General features: G+C 40.0%; 1 protein-coding gene across 3 annotated transcripts in view; it reads right to left on the reverse strand.

Annotated features, from left to right (window-relative positions):
• Positions 1-20582, reverse strand: part of KLHDC1 (kelch domain containing 1) — a 67419-nt gene that overhangs the window by 37827 nt on the left and 9010 nt on the right. The window contains exons 2-5 of one of the 3 annotated variants that reach the window (XM_080668334.1): positions 15268-15366; positions 14685-14755; positions 14019-14136; positions 13244-13362 (exon numbers count right to left, since the gene is read on the reverse strand). In XM_080668334.1, the coding sequence (XP_080524460.1) occupies positions 13244-13362; positions 14019-14136; positions 14685-14755; positions 15268-15366 (407 nt within the window). The remainder of the gene's footprint in view (positions 1-13243; positions 13363-14018; positions 14137-14684; positions 14756-15267; positions 15367-20582) is intronic. The other 2 variants (XM_080668336.1, XM_080668335.1) reach the window with 2 other exon arrangements.

Here is a 20582-nt window from a genome sequence, read left to right on the forward strand (position 1 = left end):
GCTATTGCTTAACGAGTACAGTCAGCCCTCCTTATCTATGGGTTCTGCATCCATGAATTCAACCAACTATGGATCAAAAATATTTAAAAAAGAAAAGTGCTGCCTAGGCGGCATAGCTCAATGGTTGAGCACCGACCTGTGAACCAGAAGGTCATGGTTCAGATTCCGGGTAAGGGCACATGCCTGGGTTGCTGGCTCCATCCCCAGCATGGGCCATGCAGAAGGCAGCTGATCAATGATTCTCTCGCATCATTGATGTTTCTATCTCAGTCTCCCTCTCCCTTCCTCTCTCTGAAATCCATAAAAATATATTTTAAAAAAAAGAAAAAGATTGCTGCTCATGATATGAACAATGGTTGTGTCTGTACTGAACATGTGCAGACTTTTTTTCTTGTTATTATTCCTAAACAATACAGTATAACAATTATTTACATAGCATATACATTTTATTTAACTCTCTAGATTATTTAACGTATACAAAGGATGTGCATAGTTTATATGCAAATACTGTGCCATTTTACACAAGGGACTTGAGCATCAGTGGATTTTGCCCCCCACAAATACCGAGAATAATTACTATATAATGCAATACACATTTTTAGAACCAGATAATGATGATGGTTGCACAGCATTGTGAAGTTAATTAATGTCACTGCATAGTACACTTCAATATGATTAAAATGGCAAATGTTACGTTACATATATTTTACCACAACTTTCTGAAAATGTATGGTAAAAAGTAAGTCTCCCTCCTACTCTCAGTCACTCAGTACCCGTGTCTAGGTCAACCACTGTTACCAGTTTCTTGTAAACACAAAACTAGAAAAACTTTAAAGGACCAAAAATACTTTGTAGGTTTGGGGTCAATTAATTCCTGGAAAGACAAAAGTATAAAACTCTAGTGGCTTACAGGAAAATACTTCATTGCTATTAATCATTCACAAAGATATTCCCTTTATGCAAGCCTACCCAAAGCTCAGAGATATAGTTCAGTTCTATTTTAAGCTCCAGTCCCTATGATGCTTCTTCCAAACTGACATGACAAAAAAATTAAGACTTAACCAAGAAATGATTCTCTTTCATCATTGATGTTTCTCTCTCTATCCCTCTCCCGTCCTCTCTGAAATCAATAAAAATATTTTTTTAAAAAACACAAATAAAAAGCAAAATAAACAAATGAATCTGTGCATTAGTGGGCAGCATGATTACACAGAAGAGAACTTTTTAAAGTGACTACAAAACACAAGATACGACTGTACATCTCTAGTGGTATAGAACATAAAAATAAAAAAAATTGCAACCAGGAGTTATTTAATAAAAGCAGCTTCTTGGGAGGATGCTGCACAGACATGCTTCCAGGAACAAGCTGGAATTACAACTGAAATATGGAAAGGCTTCCTGAATAATCAATGGGAAACTCACAGGAGAGAACCTAATACCCAAGGACCAAAGGTGGAGACCGCATTGAGGCTGGTAGGAGGGGCGGAGGTGCCCACAGATGGCAACTGAAGTCCCGAAGAGATATCTCAGCTGTGGGCGGGAGCCACTGAGAACTCTGGGATCTAATCCTGAAGCTGAGCTCCCCAGCAGAGAGCACCAAACTGAGGAGGATACCCACATAACATCTAGCTATGAAAAGCAGTGGGGTGCTGTCTACCAGGGAGTGGCAGCTGAAAGTTCAGGCACCCTCTTGAAGGGCCAACACAGAAAAATTCTCTGTGGAGCTAGACATCTTGTGCTCTGGCAGAGGGAGTGTAAAGTGGACCAAGGCTGTGAAAACAGAACCCAGGACTGGAGACTCGGGGGACAGAGCTCAGAAGACAGACACCCCAAGTTTCCGGAGCTGAGTAATTCCCTCACACAGTAGAGGACATCTTTCCCACATAGACATCTGCCTTGCCTGGGGGGAAGACAAACAACACACCCTATTGGAAAACACCTTGCCCTGAGGTCACTTAAGAGATTAAAAGTAACAATTAGCCTCCAGGCAGAAGGAATTGCCGGTTGAAAAAACTCTTGCCACACCTGAGGACGACTGCCTGGGGGACAATTCAAATTGGACTCCTATTAGTCTGTAGCCAGAGGTGGTCTCTGGAGGCTTTAAGTCTTTGCCTGATCCAACTAGTCAGAAATAGCCTTTAACACAGTCCTGAACTAGAGATTGAGAGGTATAGAGGATCTACCAAAACATACACACAAACCCAAACAGACAACCAAAATGAGGAAACAAAGAAACAACCCCCAAATGAAAGAACTATGAATTCTCCAGAAGAAGAGATAAATCAAGCAGAGATAAGAAATTTATCTGAAACAGAGTTCAGAGTAATGTTGATAAAAATGCTCAACAGTATGAAAAAAGATATAGTAACTATGAAAAAAGAACAGTCTAAGATAAAGAATGACATAAAACAAGTAAAGAACACCATAGAAGAAATATACAACAGATTAGGGGAAGCTGAGGATCAAATCAGTGAATTAGAAAACAGAGTTGAAAATATCACTCAATTAGAGAACCAAAAAGAAAAAAAAAAAAAAAAAACACAGGAGGACAGCTTAAGGGAGCTGTGGGACAACATGAAACTTAACAATATTAGAATATTGCCAGAAGAGGGAGAAAGGCATAGAGAACATGTTTGAAGAAATAATGGCAGAAAACTTGCCTAACCTAGTAAAGGAAAAAGTCATACAAGTTCAGGAGGCACAGAGAACCCCAAGCAAGAAGAACCCAAACAGGCCCATGCCCAGACACATCATAATTAAATGTCAAAAATTAAAGACAAAGAGAGAATCTTAAAGGCAGCAAGAGAAAAGAAAACTGTTACCTACAAAGAAGTTCCCATAAGGCTGACACCTCATTTCTCATCAGAAACTCTACAGGCCAGAAGGGAATGGCATGAAGTTCCCAAGGTAACGGAAAGCAAGTACCGGAGAAACCAAGATGGCAGCATAGGTAAACACCTAAACTGCTGCCTCGCACAACAATTTCAAAACTGCAACTAAAAGACAGAACGGACACCATCCAGAACCACAGGAAAGCTGGCTGAGTGAAAATTCTACAACTAGAAGGAAAAAGAAAAGCTCACAGAGAATTGGAGGTATGGCAAAGGGTCTTTGTGCGCGCAGAGAGGAAGGGCGGCTGAGAGCCTGGCTGACTTTCTCTGGCGGAAGGGGGAAGGAAGCCTCCGACCGCACTGAACCCCAGTTCTGACTGCACTGAACCCCAGTTCCGGGCGAACCCCTGGGGACCCACGCTCTTACGGGGGGAGTCTGGACTCTCGAGCGGAGACTCGAGCTGGGAAAGGCAGAAGTCTGAAGGCGCGCGCGAGCCAGTGCGCACAAAGGCTGCGGAGGTTGCCACAGGCTTTCCCTAGTGGAAGGGAGTCAGAGGATCCTGACTGCACTGAGCCCCAGTTCTGACTGCAGTGAACCCCAGTTCCAGGCGAGCCCCTGGGGACCCACACTCTTGTGGGGGGAGTCGGGACTCTCAGGCGGAGACTCGGGAGCCGGGGAAGGCGGAGGACTGAAAGTGCACATGCGCGCAAGGGCAAGGCTGACAGGAAGCCAAGACTGAGACTCCACCCCATCCAAGCTGAGCACAGAGCCTATTTCAATTTGACAAGTCTAATCCTATAAGGCTGTCTCCAGCACCGAACTTCTCCCAGCATAGACACAGCTGATCCTTACAGCCAACTGGCCCGGAGGTCAATTCTTCCCAGTGATACCAACAACAATAAAGACTTAACTACAACAAGGCTGTACACACAGTCCACAAAGGGGTGCACCAAGAGTGTCCACCTCAGGTTAACTGGGGAAGCAGACCCACTGGGCCATATTGGAAACCTAGCACAAATATCTACCTTACCAACTCAGGGAATCAGTGAAAATGCGGGGTCAAAGAATCAGATCACAAACGAAAGAAATGGAGGAAAACAAACGACTGGATATAGAATTCAAAACCACGGTTATAAGACTTTTTAAGAATATCCTAGAAAAGGCCGATAAATATAACGAGACCCTCGAAGATATGAAAAAGGACCAACTAGAAATTAAACATACACTGACTGAAATAAAAAATATTATACAGAGACCCAAAAACAGACTAGAGGAACACAAAAATCAAGTCAAAGAATTGAAATACAAAGAAGCAAAAAACACTCAACCGAAAAAGCAAAAAGCAAAAAAAAAAATCCAAAAAGTTGAAGATAGTGTAAGAAGACTCTGGGACAACTTCAAGCGTACCAACATCAGAATTGTGGGGGTGCCAGAAGAAGAGAGAGAGCAAGATACTGAAAACCTATTTGAAGAAATAATGACCGAAAACTTCCCCCACCTGGTGAAAGAAATAGACTTACAAGTCCAGGAAGCGCACAGAACCCCAAACAAAAGGAATCCAAAGAGGACCACACCAAGACACATCATAATTAAAATGCCAAGAGCAAAAGACAAAGAGAGACTATTAAAAGCAGCAAGAGAAAAACAGTTAGTTACCTACAAGGGAGCACCCATTCGACTGTCAGCTGATTTCTCAACAGAAACTATGCAGGCCAGACGGGAGTGGCAAGAAATTTTCAAAGTGATGAATAGCAAGAACCTACAACCAAGATTACTCTACCCACAAAGCTATCATTCAGAATTGAAGGGCAGATAAAGAGCTTCACAGATAAGAAAAAGCTGAAGGAGTTCATCACCACCAAACCAGTATTATATGAAATGCTGAAAGGTATTCTTAAAGAATAGGAAGAAGAAAAAAGTAAAGAGAAAAATTATGAACAACAAATACATATCTATCAACAAGTGAACCTAAAAATCAAGTGAATTAAAAACCTGAGGAACAGAATAATCTGGTGAATATAATAGAATCAGGGGCATAGAAAGGGAGTGGACTGATAATTCTCAGGGGGAAAGGGGTATGGGGGGTTCATGAAGAGACTGGACAAAAATCATACACCTATGGATGAGGACAGTGGGGGGGAGGTAAGGGCAGAAGGTGGGGTGGGAACTGGGTGGAGGGGAGCTATGGGGGGAAAAAGGAGAAACAATTGTAATAATCTGAATAAAGATTTATTAAAATAAAAAATAAATAAAAAAAAAAGATCCTGTCAAAAGGATTCAGGAGCTATGTCAAAGAGGCTCTCACTTGACAAATATGGTATAGTTTGAGCTTCAGAAAGAGAAATAAAATACATAAAATATTTTGAATTTATGATTTCATAATGACAATTTTAAAAGTTACTGATCACTTTGAAGAATGTTAGAGAAATGACTATTTGTTGAACACTAATAAACACAGGGAAAGAATCAAGCCTTTGTATCCTCTCACGCATAAATGGATCAAGGCAACAACTATCAGTGCTTGCTAACAAAGAGAGACAACCAGACATCATGTGCCCACTAATGGAAATACTTAACTATAAATAGTTTTGCCTGCATCCAAAACCAACAACCAACAAAAGAACACGAATCTGATCAAGCTCTAGATCGAAGTACTGATTTACAGAAAATACAAGGTATAGATTAACATGTTAAAAGCTACCACAGGAACACAATCAACACAAGGCAGACTGTTGGAAACTCTATAGTCAAATGACCTGATTTCTTCACCAAGTAAACTTCAAAACCAAAACAATAATAACAACAAAGATCAAAAGGGAATCTCTAGAATAAAAGCACTTTAAGAGACATATCAATCAATTGTAATGGATAGGCCTTATCTGGATCCTGTACTGAACAAATTGTTTTTAAAAATTTATAAGACAAACAGGAAAATTTGAATACTGAATTTTAAATAATGCATGGATTTTTTTTAAATATATTTTATTTATTTTTTACAGAGAGGAAGGGAGAGGGATAGAGTTAGAAACATCAATCAGCTGCCTCCTGCACACCCCCTACTGGGGACGTGCCCGCAACCAAGGTACATGCCCTTGACTGGAATTGAACCTGGGACCCTTCAGTCCACAGGCTGACGCTCTATCCACTGAGTCAAACCGGTTTCGGCAATGCATGGTATTTTTAAGCAAAAAAAAATTAGTTAAGAAAACCTTCAAAGCAAAAATATAAGAGCTCAGCTAACAGAGTTGATGGACAGAAAATATGAAGAGGTGAAACAGAATTGGTAGAAGGTAAGAAATAGAAGGGGGAAAAAACACATTTTGGAAATGAAGATAAAGTCACAAAGGGCAAAAGACAGAACAGACATCCCAGAAAATATAGTAAAGCACCATAGAGGATAGAAATAAGAAAAGTCAACAAGAAAAAAGAATTTGTGAAAATATGATAGACATGCAGAGGAGAGTTAAATATCTGTAACTGAAGTTGGAACAGAGAAATAAAAACCATAATTAACAAAAATGGTGTTGAATGAAAGGGAGAAGTAGAAGGAAGAAGAGGCTACATTCTAATTTGATTGATACTTAGAGTAGAAAAAGAGATATTGTTTAAGGAAAAAGAAAGCTAAAGGTAATATATTAAAGTATGAATATAAGCACTAGAACTACTGAAGGTCCTACACAATGCAATAAAGCAAATAAAAAGTATAAGGATTGCCCTAGCCCAGTGGTCGGCAAACTCATTAGTCAACAGAGCGAAATATCAACAGTACAATGATTGAAATTTCTTTTGAGAGCCAAAAACCCACTTCTGCACATGGGCCACGAAGTTTCAATCGCACTGTATGTGCGCGCCCGCACGTGGTATTTTGTGGAAGAGCCACACTCAAGGGGACAAAGAGCTGCATGTGGCTTGCAAGCTGCAGTTTGCCAACCACTGCCCTAGCCAGTTTGGTTCAGTGGATAGAGCGTCCGCCTGTGGACTCAAGGGTCCCAGGTTTGATTCCAGTCAAGGGCATGTACCTTGGTTGCGGGCACATACCCAGTGGTGAGTATGCAGGAGGCAGCTGATAGATGTTTCTCTCTCATCGATGTTTTTAACTCTCTATCCCTCTCCCTTCCTCCCTGTAAAAAATCAATAAAATATATATTTTTTAAAAGTATAAGGATTATAAAGGAAGAAAAAAATGACATTCACAGATATTCTGATATGTACAAAATTCAAAAAAATCTATTGTTAAATTATTAGAATTAATAAGAGCCCTTAGTAGGGGTGCTGAATACAAGACCAATATATATTAAAATCAATTCTGTTTCTATATACCAGTAACAAATAGAAAATGAACACTTTTTTTTTTTTGTTAATCCTCACGCAAGGATATTTTTTCAATTGATTTTTAGAGAAAGTGGAAGGGAGGGGGAGAGAGAGACAGAGACAGAGATAGAGAGAGAGAGAGAAATATCTATGTAAGAGACACATCGATTGGTTGCCTCCTGCACACACCTGGACCAGGGCCGGGGAATGAACCTGCAACCTAAATATATACCCTTGATCAGAAATCGAGCCCGAGACCCTTTGGTCCCCAGGTCAATGCTCTAACCACTGAGCTCTGGCCAGGTGGCTCAGTTGGTTGCAGCATCATCCCATACACCAAAGGGTTGCGGGTTCAATTCTGGGTCCAGTCACACCACTCACCCTGGGCTCCAGGAAAAGGGAGGGCGGAGCAGACTAGAATTGTCTGAGGAGAGTCTGAGGTTTGTAATTCTGGGGAGGGAGATGGGGAAGACAGCCGCCAGGGTCCCTGTGCTGAGTCATTCTTTGATACCCCCACAGTCACCTTGGGTGGAGTACTCCTCTCTTTGCAGTATCAGACTTATGGAAAACAATTGCCCAACCCTTTGGGCTCCCTCTTGCTCCACCATGCCAAGCTTAGGCCCTGCTGAGGAGTCAGCTGCCTTGGTCAGGGTATAGAGGTCTGAGCAGACTCAGGGGGTAACAGAGATTGAGTTCTGTACCTTTGGAGCAGGGGCGATTCCCCCCACTTTTCCATGAACCTGATTGGCCCTTCCCCCTCATTGGAGGTCTGATAGAACCACCCTCCTGTGTTCAGCAGACACAAGCTCCAGGTTCCAGAGGCCCCACCCACCTGACTTCTAGTGTCTTTGCCCTGCCAAAATGGAGGCAAAATCCAGGACAGACTGAATCACGTGGCTCTGGGACAGGAATCACAACCACCATCTTCCCTGAAGCCTGGACAGACCTTCCCCTTCACAGGCAATCCAATAGTCCCATCATCCTGACTCCATCTGAGGGTTGAATATAAGCACTAGAACTAGGCAGCCAGCAGGCAGAGGCAGGAGGAGGTGGATCTTGTTGAGGTGCATTGGGACTTTTGCTGACCTGCCACCAAGCTGGTGCTGATAAAAGCTGGCCTTGGTACACAGCTTGGTCCTTCCCGTGGGTACCCAAGCCCAGCAGAGGTCGCCACAAACTGTGGGTTGTTTGTAGCTCCAAACAGGTTGCCAAACAAGGGCCAGGCACAGACAGTGTCTGATATTGGCCTACACTGGAGTCCAATCCAAGAGACCCAAAACCAACAAACCCAGTGGCCAGGTTCAAACAACATCAAAGCAGGATCCAATAAGCTTAATAAAGAGCATATCCAAAGGGAGATCTCAGTTGGCACTAAACTCTGCTGAAGTGAATCCACTTCATGTGGTCAGCACCTGCACAGTTGCTCACACATGGTGGTCAGGGTTGAGCTTCACAGTCAGCCAGCCTGAGGGTTGAGCCCACACACAAATGGGCTAATAGCAATTAAGACCCAATTAAAACAGGAGGGCCCACATAATGCATACAAGAGATATTCCTAGAGCACCCAGCTTACATGATCAAGGAGACTGTGCCCCTGGGTCCCACCAGACAACTACTACATAAGGCCACCTCACGAAGATTGGGAGTTAAAGCAAATCTATCTAATACATAGAAACAAACACAAAGAGACAGCCAAAATGGAGGGACAAAGAAACAGGCCCCAAATAAAAGAACAGGAGAACTCTCCAAAAAAAAAGAACTAAATGAAATATAGGCAAGCAATTTCTCAAATATAGAGTTCAAAGTAACCAATATAAGTATGTTTAAGAAACTTAGTGAGAATTACAAGAGTATGAAAAAGAAGATAGAAACCATGAAAAAGAACCAGTCAAAAATGAACAATACCATAGTTAACATTAAGAATATACTGGAACCCTAGCCAGTTTGGTTCAGTGGTTACAATGTCAGCCTGCAGACTGAAGAATCATGGGTCGAGGGGACGTACCTCAACTGCAGGCTCCATCCCCTGCTCTAGTCAGGGAGCATGAGGGAGTCAACTGATTGATGTGTCTCTCTCATATCCATGTTTCTCTCTGTCTCTTCCCCTCCCTTCTACTTTCTCTCATGGGTGAGGATTAATAACAACAACAAAAAAGAATACACTAGAAAGAATAAAAAGTAGGCTGCATGAAGCACAGGGTCAAATCAGCTATTTGGTGGACAATGTAGAAAAAAACACCCAATAAGAGAAGCAAAACGAAAAAAGAATTTAAAAGAATGAGGACAGTTTAAGGGACGTTTGGGACAACATGGAGGGTAACAACATCTGCATCATAGGAGTATTAGGAGAAGAGAGAGAGAACAAGGGATCAAGAACCTATTTGAAGAAATAATGACTGAAAACTCCCCTAACCTGGTGAAGGAAAAAGACCCACAAGTCCAGGAAGGGCAGAGAATCCCAAACAAGATGAACCCAAAGATGCTCAGACTATGGCACATCATAATTAAAATTGCAAAGGTTAAAGACAAAGAGAGAATCTTAAAAGCAGCAAGAGAAAAGCAGTCAGTTACCTACAAGGGAGCTCCCATAAAACTGCCAGCTGAATTCTCAATAGAAACATTTCAGGCCAGAAGGGATTGGCATGAAGTATTAAAAATTATTAAAAGCAAGAACCTACAACCAAGACTATGTTATACAGCAAGGGTATCATTTAAAATTGAAGAAGAAATAAAGAGCTTCCCAGACAAGAAAAAGCTAAAGGAGTTTGTTACCACCAAACCAGTATTACAATACATGTTTAAGGGGCACACTTTAAGAAGTAGAAGGAGAAAAAAAAAAAAAACAGAGGACATACTTAAAAAAATAAAATGGCAATAAATGCATATCTATCAATAATCACTTTAAATGTAAATGGCTTAAATGTGCCAATCAAAAGACATAGAATAGCTAAATGGATAAGAAAGTAAGATCCATATATATGTTCTCTACAAGAGACCCACCTCACAACAAAAGATACACACAGACTAAAAGTAAAGGGATGAGAAAGATATTTCATGCAAATGGAAATGAAAAAAAGCTGAGGTAGCAATACTGTATCTAACAAAACAGACTTTAAAACAAAGGCTACAGTAAGAGACAAAGAAGGATATTACATAATGATAAAGGGAGCAAAACAACAAGAGGATATAACCCTTGTATTTATGCAGCCAGCATAGGAACACCTAAATGTTTAAAGCAAATCTTGATGTACATAAAGGGAGAGATTGACAGTAATACAGTCATAGTAGGGGGTTTTAACATCCCATTGACATAAATGGATAGATATTCTAGATAGAAAATCAACAAGGGAATGGTGGCATTAAGTGAAACACTAGATCAGATTAATTTAATTTATATCTTCAGAGCATTTCACCCTAAAGCAGCAGAATATACATTCTTTTCAAGTGCAATAAATACATATCTACCAATATATGGTCAATGGATCATTTTCTAGGATAGACCACATGTTAGGAGACAAAACAGTCCCAATAAATTTAAGAAGATTGAAATAATATCAAGCATCTTTTCTGACCAAAGTGGCATGAAACCAGAAATCAATCACAAGAAAAAAACTGAAAAACGCAGACAAAGAGGCTAAATAACATGTTACTAAATAATAAATGGGTTAACAATGAGGACAAGGAGGAAATCAAAAGATATCTTAAAACAAATGAAAATGAGAAAATAACCCGAAATCTATGTGACACAGCAAAAGCAGTCCTAAGAAGGAAATTCATAGCATTACAGTCTATCTCAAGAAACAAGAAAAAATCTCAAATAAACAACCTGACTTTGTACTTAACGGAACTGGAAAAAGAACAAAAAACAAAGCCCAAAGTGATTAGAAGGAAGGTAATAATAACAATCAAGCAGAAGTAAACAAAATAAAGTCTAAAAAACAATACAAAATATCAATGAGCCCTGGCCAGAGCTGCTCAGTAGTTAGTGTGTTGGCCCATGCACCACCGAAGAGTTGTGGGTTCAATTCCCATCAAGGGCATGAACCTGGGTTTCAGGTTCGTTTCTGGGCCGCAGTCCAGATGTGTGCAGAAGACAACCAATTGATATATATATATCTCTCTCCGTCTCTCTTGCTCTCGCTCTCACTCTCGCTCTCCCTCCCTCCTTTCCACTCTACCTAAAAGGAATGGAAAAATATCCTCAGGTGATTATTTTTTACAAAAATCAATGAAACCAAGAGCTAGTTCTTTAAAAAGATAAACAAGATTGTGAAACCTTTAACCAGGCTCATCAAGAAAAAAAGAGAGAGGATCTAAATAAATAAAATCAGAAATGAAAGAGAAGAAGCAATAACTGATATCAAAGACATGCAAAGGATTGTAAGAAAACACTATGAATAACTATATGCCAACAATTGGACAATCAGGGAGAAATGGATCAATTCCTAGAAACATACAATCTTCCAAAACTGAATCAGGAAGAATTAGAGATCTGAATAGATAGGTTACAACTAGTGAAATAATAATTTTTAAGAAGCTCCCAACAAAAGTCCTGGACCAGCTGTCATCACAGGTGAATTTTACCAAACATTCAAAGAACTAGCATCCATTCTTCTCAAACTATTCCAAACAATTCAAGAGGAGGGAAGACATCCACAATCCTTTTACAAGGCCAGCATTATCCTAATTCTAAAATGAGATAAAGACACTTTAAAGAAAAAAAATTATAGGCCAACATCCGTGATGAACATAAATGCTAAAATCTTCAACAAAATATTAGCAAACCAGATCCAGCAATATATTAAACAGATCATACACCACAATTAAGTGGGATTTTTTCCAGGGATGCAAGGTTGGTTCAAAATCCACAAATTACTAAATGTGATACATCACATAAAATGGAGTATAAAAACCACATGATTGAAGGGGTTGGAGGTAGGAGGTAAAAGAGGCCTAATATATGGTGATGGAAGAAGATATGACTTCGGGTGGTGATATACACAGTGTGATATACAGGTCTTATATCATAGAAATCTACCTTATTAATCAATGTCACTCTGCTGACATCTTAATCTCAGACTTCTAGCCTCCAGAACTGTGAGACAGTACATTTCTGTTTAAGCCACTGGGTTTGTGGTACTTTGTTACAGCAGCCTTAGCAAACTAAACATCTACAAAATTACAAATGCATTAGCTTTTGACCCAACCATCTAATTCTGGAATTTATTCAATAGATCTATGTGATATGTACACACACACACACATACACAGATTCATTAAAGCATGGTTTGTAGAAAGGAGTTGAAACAATCAACAGGGTAACGGTTAAATAAACAATGGTATTTATATTCAAGAGGAGAATACTATGCAGCTGCAAAAAGAAAAAAAAATCAAGAACCAACTTTCTAACTAGGGAAACAGAAAGATGAAATATCATCAAGTCTATACTGTTAACTAAAAGAAGTAGCAGGGTACAGAACAGTGTACAGAGATATTTATGTAAGGAGAAGGGTAAAAAAAGATCAATATATACATACATACATATTTGCTTCTATTTGCATAAAGGAACACTGATGGCAGTGGTTTCCTGGTTTCCAAACTTGTCTGCATCTTGCAATTATCTGAGGTTCGAAAACTCATACTCCCAGAGACTGTAGTCTAATTTGTCTAGACTAAAGTATCACCTGGGCTTTGGAATTTTTAAGATGCCCAGGTGATCACAATGGCAGACAATTTTGGGAACCACTGTCATAACAATACAAAAGATATTAGTAGAAGTAGCTATTTGTGCATGGGGGATCAAGAATAGGAGTGGGAGCCAAAGCTTTCACTGCAGTATTTTTAATATGGTTTTGAACCATGTGAACTATTCAGAATTTTAATTAAATAAGTTTCTTTTTAAAAAACAAATTGTTGCTCCCACATGTTTATTTTTATTACTTAGCTCTTCCAGGGTTTAAAACAGCTGTTACCATTAACATTAAAAAAAAACACCTTTGTAATTATATGATGAAAAAAATTCAGACTCTCAAGCTTTCCCTATTTGGCCACAAGCTATCAGATCATCCTATGTAGTTAATGAGGTGATTTTGTGCATTACCTGTCTTTATATACCCAGCAAGAAAGTTTATCACGTGGTGTGGGTGGTTTTCCTTCGAAGTTGGTGATTTTTTCCCAAACATAGGTTCCATCTCTGGTTCGCAAATTAACAAAATAAAGCTTTTAAAAGAGGAGAATTCCATTAACAGACAGGGCATTTGAAAACTGAATCCATATCTGAAATATTATCTAAAATTAATAATATTACTTTTTCTTTTTAAAAGGTAAAAATTTTACCTGTGGAGAAAATGAAAATGGGACTATGTTTTAGAAGCAAAAATGATATATAAAATATACTGAACTAGATCTTTTCCATCATTCTCTTGCCATATAGATATTAATTAAGTATATAGTTAATTCTGTAGCAGAAAAATATGGAAGAAAAGCACAACCACTACATTTTCACTCTAAAACCTTATAATCATAAACACAAGGTTTTCTGTATATATCTTCTTTTTTAAATATATGTAAACTTGATCCTGGCTGGTGTGGCTCACTGGTTGAGAGTCAACCTATGAACCAGGAAGTCACGGTTCGATTCCCGGTCAGGGCACATTGCCTGAATTGTGGGCTCGATCCCCAGTAGGGGGATTACATGAGGCAGCCAATCAATGATTCTCTGCCATCACTGATGTTTCTATCTCTCCCTCTCCCTTCCTCTCTCTGAAATAAATTTTAAAAAAACAACACATAAAATATTTGTAAACTTATGAGATAAAATAGTACACTAAATATTACACATTTTGCTGCATGCCTGAATTGAAAGAAAATATTACTCGATTGCTGTATCCTTTGTCATCATATCCTCCAAAAACATACAGCTTTCCATTAATGCAAGCACCACAACTTCCTGACATGGAGGTAGGGAGTTCTCCTTCCATGAGGTGCATTGTCCTGCAGCAAGAATAATATGAAATTTCAAAACTTCCCAGAAAAGCAAATTAAAATTCCCTTTGAACTCCAGGAGTTTAAAATGAAAATTGTCACTGACAATTACAATTAAAATAGAATGGTAGCCAATACTGTAAAGACTCTAAGAAGAGCCACTGTTAATATTTTTCAGCTTCACATGTGTCACCAGAATTGGGAATTAACTAGCAGGACAAAGTCTTCAGAGACAGCCTTAGAATTGTGAGGAATGGTAAAGGACAAATAGTGGAGAAAAAAAGGGAGCAGAGGAAAGAAATAGCCGGAGAGAATAAAGCATTGAAAGAAAAGGAAAGGGAGAAATAAGTGGTGCAGTATGTTCTAAGTATGGTCTTAAATTCCCCTGAGTCTATGAAAATATTTATAACATATATGGTGAGCACATGATACCATACGCAGATGATGTTTTATTGAGTTGTACATGTGAAATCTATGATTTTATTAACCAATGTCACCCCCCCTCAATAAATTCCATTTTAAAAAGACTGGACATTCTGCAATTTAAAATTACTTACCACAACCCACTATCAATATCATAGGTCCAAATTTCATCATTAGGCAAATATACTTCATTGTCTTCAATAGACTAAAAACACAGAATACATAAATTATGCTTTTTAAATATATAGTAACAATTCAATAGTTCCTCAGGATGGGAAAACTGCAATTAAAATATTGTGAAACACAAAATCATAAACAGACTCAAACATTTTTTAATATAAATTAAGTTAGATCAAAAGAGAAAAGGAAAATACATTTTCTAAGAGAAAATTGGCAAACTAAGGTTTAAAATACAAAGTACATGAATTTCAAGAAAAAGACTCAGGACAATTAAACCTTAAAAAGGGATTTCGAGAAAGGGAAAACAGCAAAATAGTAATATTCAGAGTAGAACTTCTAGGAAGAAAATAAGTATCAAACAGAGCAATATGTTTTGTGTGAAGGGAAGGAATTAAGGAAGGACATTTTTATAAGGTGAAATTTTTATAAGGTGAATCAAGGTATCTGATATAGTTACCTTTTTAAAATTTTATTTTTCAATTACAGTTTATATTCAATATTATTGAGCACTGTATGAGAAAAAGAAGGAAATCTTACCATTTTCGACAGCAGGGATGAACCGAGAGGGTATTGTGCTAAGTAAAATAAGTCAGACAGAGAAGGACAAATACCATATGATTCACTTTTATGTGGAATCTAAAGAACAAAATAAATGGACAAACAAAATTGAAAAAGACTCATAGATACAAGGAAGAGACTAATGGTTTCCAGAGGGGGTTTTTGAGATTGGGTGAAAAAGTTCAAGGGATTAAGAAGTACAAATTGGTAGTTATAAAATAGTCATGGGGATGTAAAGTACAACATAGAGAATATAGTCAAGAATATTGTAATAACTATGTATGGTACCTGGTGGGTACTGGAAATATTGGGTGGAGGACCCTTTATAAAGTATATGATTATCTAATCACTATGCTGTACACCTGAACCTTATACAAAATAATATTGAATATAAAATGTAATTGAAAAATAAAATTTTAAAAAGGTAACTATATCAGATACCTTGATTCACTGAACTTATTTTTGAGTGCCTACTATGTGCGAGGCATAGTGCTAGGTGTCCATTAAATATAGAATCTATGGCTCAAGATAAATTTAACTAGTCCAAATGATAACTCTGAATAATCTCTAAAGAAGCTGATAACATAAACAGAAGAGTGCATTCTGACATTTGTGATGAAAAGAGAAATAAGAATAGAATAACAATAATTTCTATTAAGTAAAAAACTTAGGGGTTGAAACAAATCCTTACATAAATCTGTCATAATTTCTTAGATTAATTAAAAAATAACCAAATATAAAAGATAGCAGTTTAAGAATTTCTAATACTGCATGATGCATAAATTATTGGCATGCTAAGTAGATTTAGGTAAATTCTCATTGCTATGTTAAATTTTAAAAATAGTATCTTGACTACCAGCTAGCTCCTTCCCCCCCCCCTCTCTCTCTCTCATACACACACACACACACACACACACACACACACGCACGCACACACACACAAAGCAGAAAATCATTTTATTAATTCCAAGGCAACTTCCACTTATGTCTGACTGAGGAACTCATACTTAATGGCTAAGTAAACAAACAATTTGAAAAAGAGGAGTTAGTTGTATGATTCTAAAGTTTAATAGTGTCAGGCTCCAGTATATTTGTGTGTATACCTTTATAACCAAAATATTACAAAAATGGATTCTGTCATGACTCTGTTTAAGTCCCTTCAATACTTCCCTAGTGCTCTCAGAATAGGCTAAAATTCTTGAGTCTGTTCTATTTGGTACCTGCTGTCCCTTTAGTTCATTTTGTCTTTCACTCATTATGCTCTAGTCTTCTGTCAATTCCCAAACCTCTGCAAATTCCTGCTGCAATAGGGCTTCACTTATGCTCTTCTCTCTTCTTGGAATGCTTCCAGGAATTTTTCTGGCTAATTCATTCTTTGGAAACAGCTTAAATGTCCCTTCTCTACTATCCCAGAATAAGGTTGAAGGATTAAGTAACCTATTAAATGCTCTCATACAGTCCTGTACTTGCCCTTCAAAGTCCTTTGTCGATCATACCCACCCCCGACCACCACCATTAACCTATAAGCTTCATGAGTGCATGGACCATGTTTACGTTGTTATAATTTAGTGTCTAGAGCAGGGGTGGGCAAACTTTTTGACTCGAGGGCCACAATGGGTTCTTAAACTGGACCGGAGGGCCGGAACAAAAGCATGGATGGAGTGTTTGTGTGAACTAATATAAATTCAAAGTAAAGGAGTGGAGGGGAGAGCAAGAGAACCGGATAGAACAGCCGGATCCAGCCCGCGGGCCGTAGTTTGCCCAAGGCTGGTCTAGAGCCTAGCACAGTGCCTGACACATAAAAAGCAAATGGATTATTTGTTAAGTGAATGAGTAAGTGAATAATACCTATTAAACTGATTGCATGGTCACCTCAGCCTGATTAAAAAGAAAAGTCCCTTTTCTTTTAAAGGGGGTGGTACAAAAACACAAATGAAGTGCAGAATTGAAAAATTTGGGAGGAGACAGGGAAGATGGCGGCTGGCAGGATGGAGGTGAGGGAGAGGAAGTGAATGAGGGGATGAAAGGAGAGTGTGTGGATGTGTGGGGTGAGTGTGTGAGTGAGTTGAGGGACAGTTAAATCCCAAGCAGCGGGGGCTGGCAGACCAGGCTCTCTTGGACAGGGAGAGACTACCACCACTGCGGTCACTCCTCAGACTGCGGGACTCCGGCATGGAGCCCATGCATTCTTGAAGGGGAGAACGGCCTTTTTTAGGAACTCATCAGCACCACCAACCAGACAGGCCTTGGAGTTGCGCAGCGACCCAGCAGCCACTCCATCCAAAATCCTGCTGCCCCACCTGCAGACCCTCAGACCCTGGGACCTCCACCTCCAAAGGTGAACTGCTCGGCAGCAGTAAGTGCAACCTTCCCCTCCCCAGCGAGGGCACACCACTCCGTAGGCAGCACCTGGGAGCCACTGGGAGCCCCCGCGGGTGTGATTCTGTACAGACAAGGGCGCGCGGCCCTGAAGTAGAAATTCTGAACTCCCTCTTCCTGAATAACTGCCCACGGACACCCCAGCTGTGCAACTTCAGTGCCAGGGCCCCTCAGAGTGCATCAGAGCTCTGCTCCGGCAAAGGGACCTCCACAGATGTGCATTTCCAATGAGCAGGCCCCGAGCCCAGCTATCCACAGCGCGCTCTGGGGAACAGCTGTGAGATTCTGCTGGGTGTGATTCTGCACAGACAAGGGCGCGCTGCCCCACTGTAGAAATTCTGAATTCCCTTTTCCTAAATAACTGCCCACAGCCACCCCAGCTGTACAACTTCAGTGCCAAGGCCCCTCAGAGTGCGTCAGAGCTCTGCACAGGCAAAGGCACCTCCACAAGAGCATTTATTTCCAACAGGCAGGCACCCTGAGCCCATCTATCCACAGGGCACTCGTGGGAGCCACTGTGAGCTCTCCCTGGGTGTGATCTTGGACAAACAGGGACACACTCCCCACCAGCAGTAGAAATTCTGAATTCCCTCATCCTGGATACCTGCCCACAGACACCTCAATTACACGTCTACACTGCCAGGGCTCTTCAGAGTGCTTCAGTGTGCCTCGCTGGCAAACGTACCGTGGGTGCCCCTGTGAGCCGCCACTGGGAGCGAGCGCCTATCCACCACAGGTGCAGCAGCAAAAGCTGAGTCTGCCCAACCCACAACTACAGAACTCTGGATACCACAGTCACACCTTTCCAGAGAGCAGGCCTCCTGAGCCCCATTACCCCAAGAGATGGTTCCTGGGTGCCACTGTGAGTCCCCGCTGGGCACGCATGATTTCAAACAAGGGTACAAGACAGCAAAAATTGGGTCACCCTCCTCCACGGCTGCTGACTTCTAGACACCGCAGTTGTGCCTCTCCAGCTTGCAGGCCTACATCAAGAGAACCCAAATAGCTCAAGTAGGGAGCTACACTAGATTACCAAGCCCAAGAGACCTGAGAGATTGCCATCCCCAAAAGAACCTGGGTAGCAAAGCAATTGGATCTACAATTAAAACATTACAGGAAAACATGGGAAGATAAAAAAGCAATCCCCAAAGGAAAGAAAAAGAGGAATCACCAGAAAGAAAGTTAAATGAACTTTAGGCTAGCAACATACCAGAAAAAGAATTCAGAGTAATTGTTCTAAGGATGCTCAAACGGCTGGATGACAAATACACACAACTCAATGAGAATTATAAGTTGCTGAATGAGAATGTAGCCAACATGAAAAGGAACCAAGAGGAGATGAAGAACAACATAGCTGCAATAAAGAACACAATGGAAGGCTTAAACAGTAAACTAGAAGAGGCTGAGGACTGCATCAGCGAATTAGAAGACAAAGTAGGAAAAAACACACAAACACAGCAGCAACTGGAAAGAAGACTTAAAAAGCAAGAGGAGAGCCTAAGGGAGCTTTGGGACAACACAAAACGATACAACATTCGCATAATAGGGGTACCAGAAGGAGAGGAAGAGAAGCAAGGAATAGAAAACCTGTTTGAAGAAAAAATGACAGAAAACTTCCCTGATACTGGCAAGAAAAAAACTATGCAAGTCCAAGAAGCACATAGAGTCCCAAACAAGATGAACCCTAAAAGACCGACACCAAGACATATCATTAATTAAATTGGCAAACACCAATGACAAAGTAAGAATCTTAAAGGCTGCCAGAGAGAGATAGAAAGTTACCTACAGTCGAAACCGGTTTGGCTCAGTGGATAGAGCGTCGGCCTGCAGACTGAAGGGTCCCGGGTTCAATTCCGGTCAAGGGCATGTACACTGGTTGCGGGCACATCCCCAGTGGGGGGTGTGCAGGAGGCAGCGGATCGATGTTTCTCTCTCATCGATGTTTCTAGCTATCTATCCCTCTCCCTTCCTCTCCGTGAAATATCAATAAAATATGTTTAAAAAAAAAAAAGTTACCTACAAGGGTTCTCCTATTAGAATGTCAATGTATTTCTAAACAGAAACACTCCAGGCCAGAAGGGACTGGAATGAAATTTACAAAGTGATGCAAAGCAAGGGACTGAACCCAAGAATACTATACCCAGCAAGACTATCATTCAAAATTGAAGGTGGAATCAGGAGCTTCACAGACAAAAAAGGGCTCAGAGAGTTTATCACTACCAAGCCAGCAATGCAAGAAATGCTAAAGGGACTGCTGAAAATGGAAGAAAGAGAAAGGCAAGAAGAAACACAAACATTAAGGAAAAATATGACAACAAACATGTACTTATCAATAATAACATTAAATGTAAATGAATTAAATGCACCAATCAAAAGACCTAGGGTAGCTGAATGAATAAGAAAACATGACCCATATATTTAGTGTCTGCAAGAGAGCAACCTCAGAACAAAGGATTCACACAGACTGAGAGTGAAGAGATGGAAAAACATTTTCCAGGCAAATGGAAATGAGAAAAAAGCTGGAGTTGTGATACCTATATCTGATAAAATAGACCTCAAAGTAAAGGCCATAACAAGAGATAAGGAAGGCCACTACATAATACCAAAGGGATCAATTCAACAAGAAGATATAACTCTGGTAAACATATATGCACCCAATACAGGAGCACCCAAATACATAAAAAAAACTTCTGGAAGATATGAAGGAAGAGATTGATAGCAATACAGTTATAGTAGGGGACCTTAATACCCCATTGACACCACTGGATAAATCAACTAAACAAAAAATCCGCAAAGAAACAGCAATCCTAAATGACACACTAGATCAGATGGACTTAATTGACATCTTTAGAACATTTCATGCCAAAGCTACAGAATATACATTCTTCTCCAGTGCACACGAAACATTTTCAAGG

The sequence above is a fragment of the Plecotus auritus genome, assembly GCF_963455305.1.
Source record: "Plecotus auritus genome assembly, chromosome: 1".
NCBI classification, from domain to species: Eukaryota; Metazoa; Chordata; class Mammalia; order Chiroptera; family Vespertilionidae; genus Plecotus; species Plecotus auritus.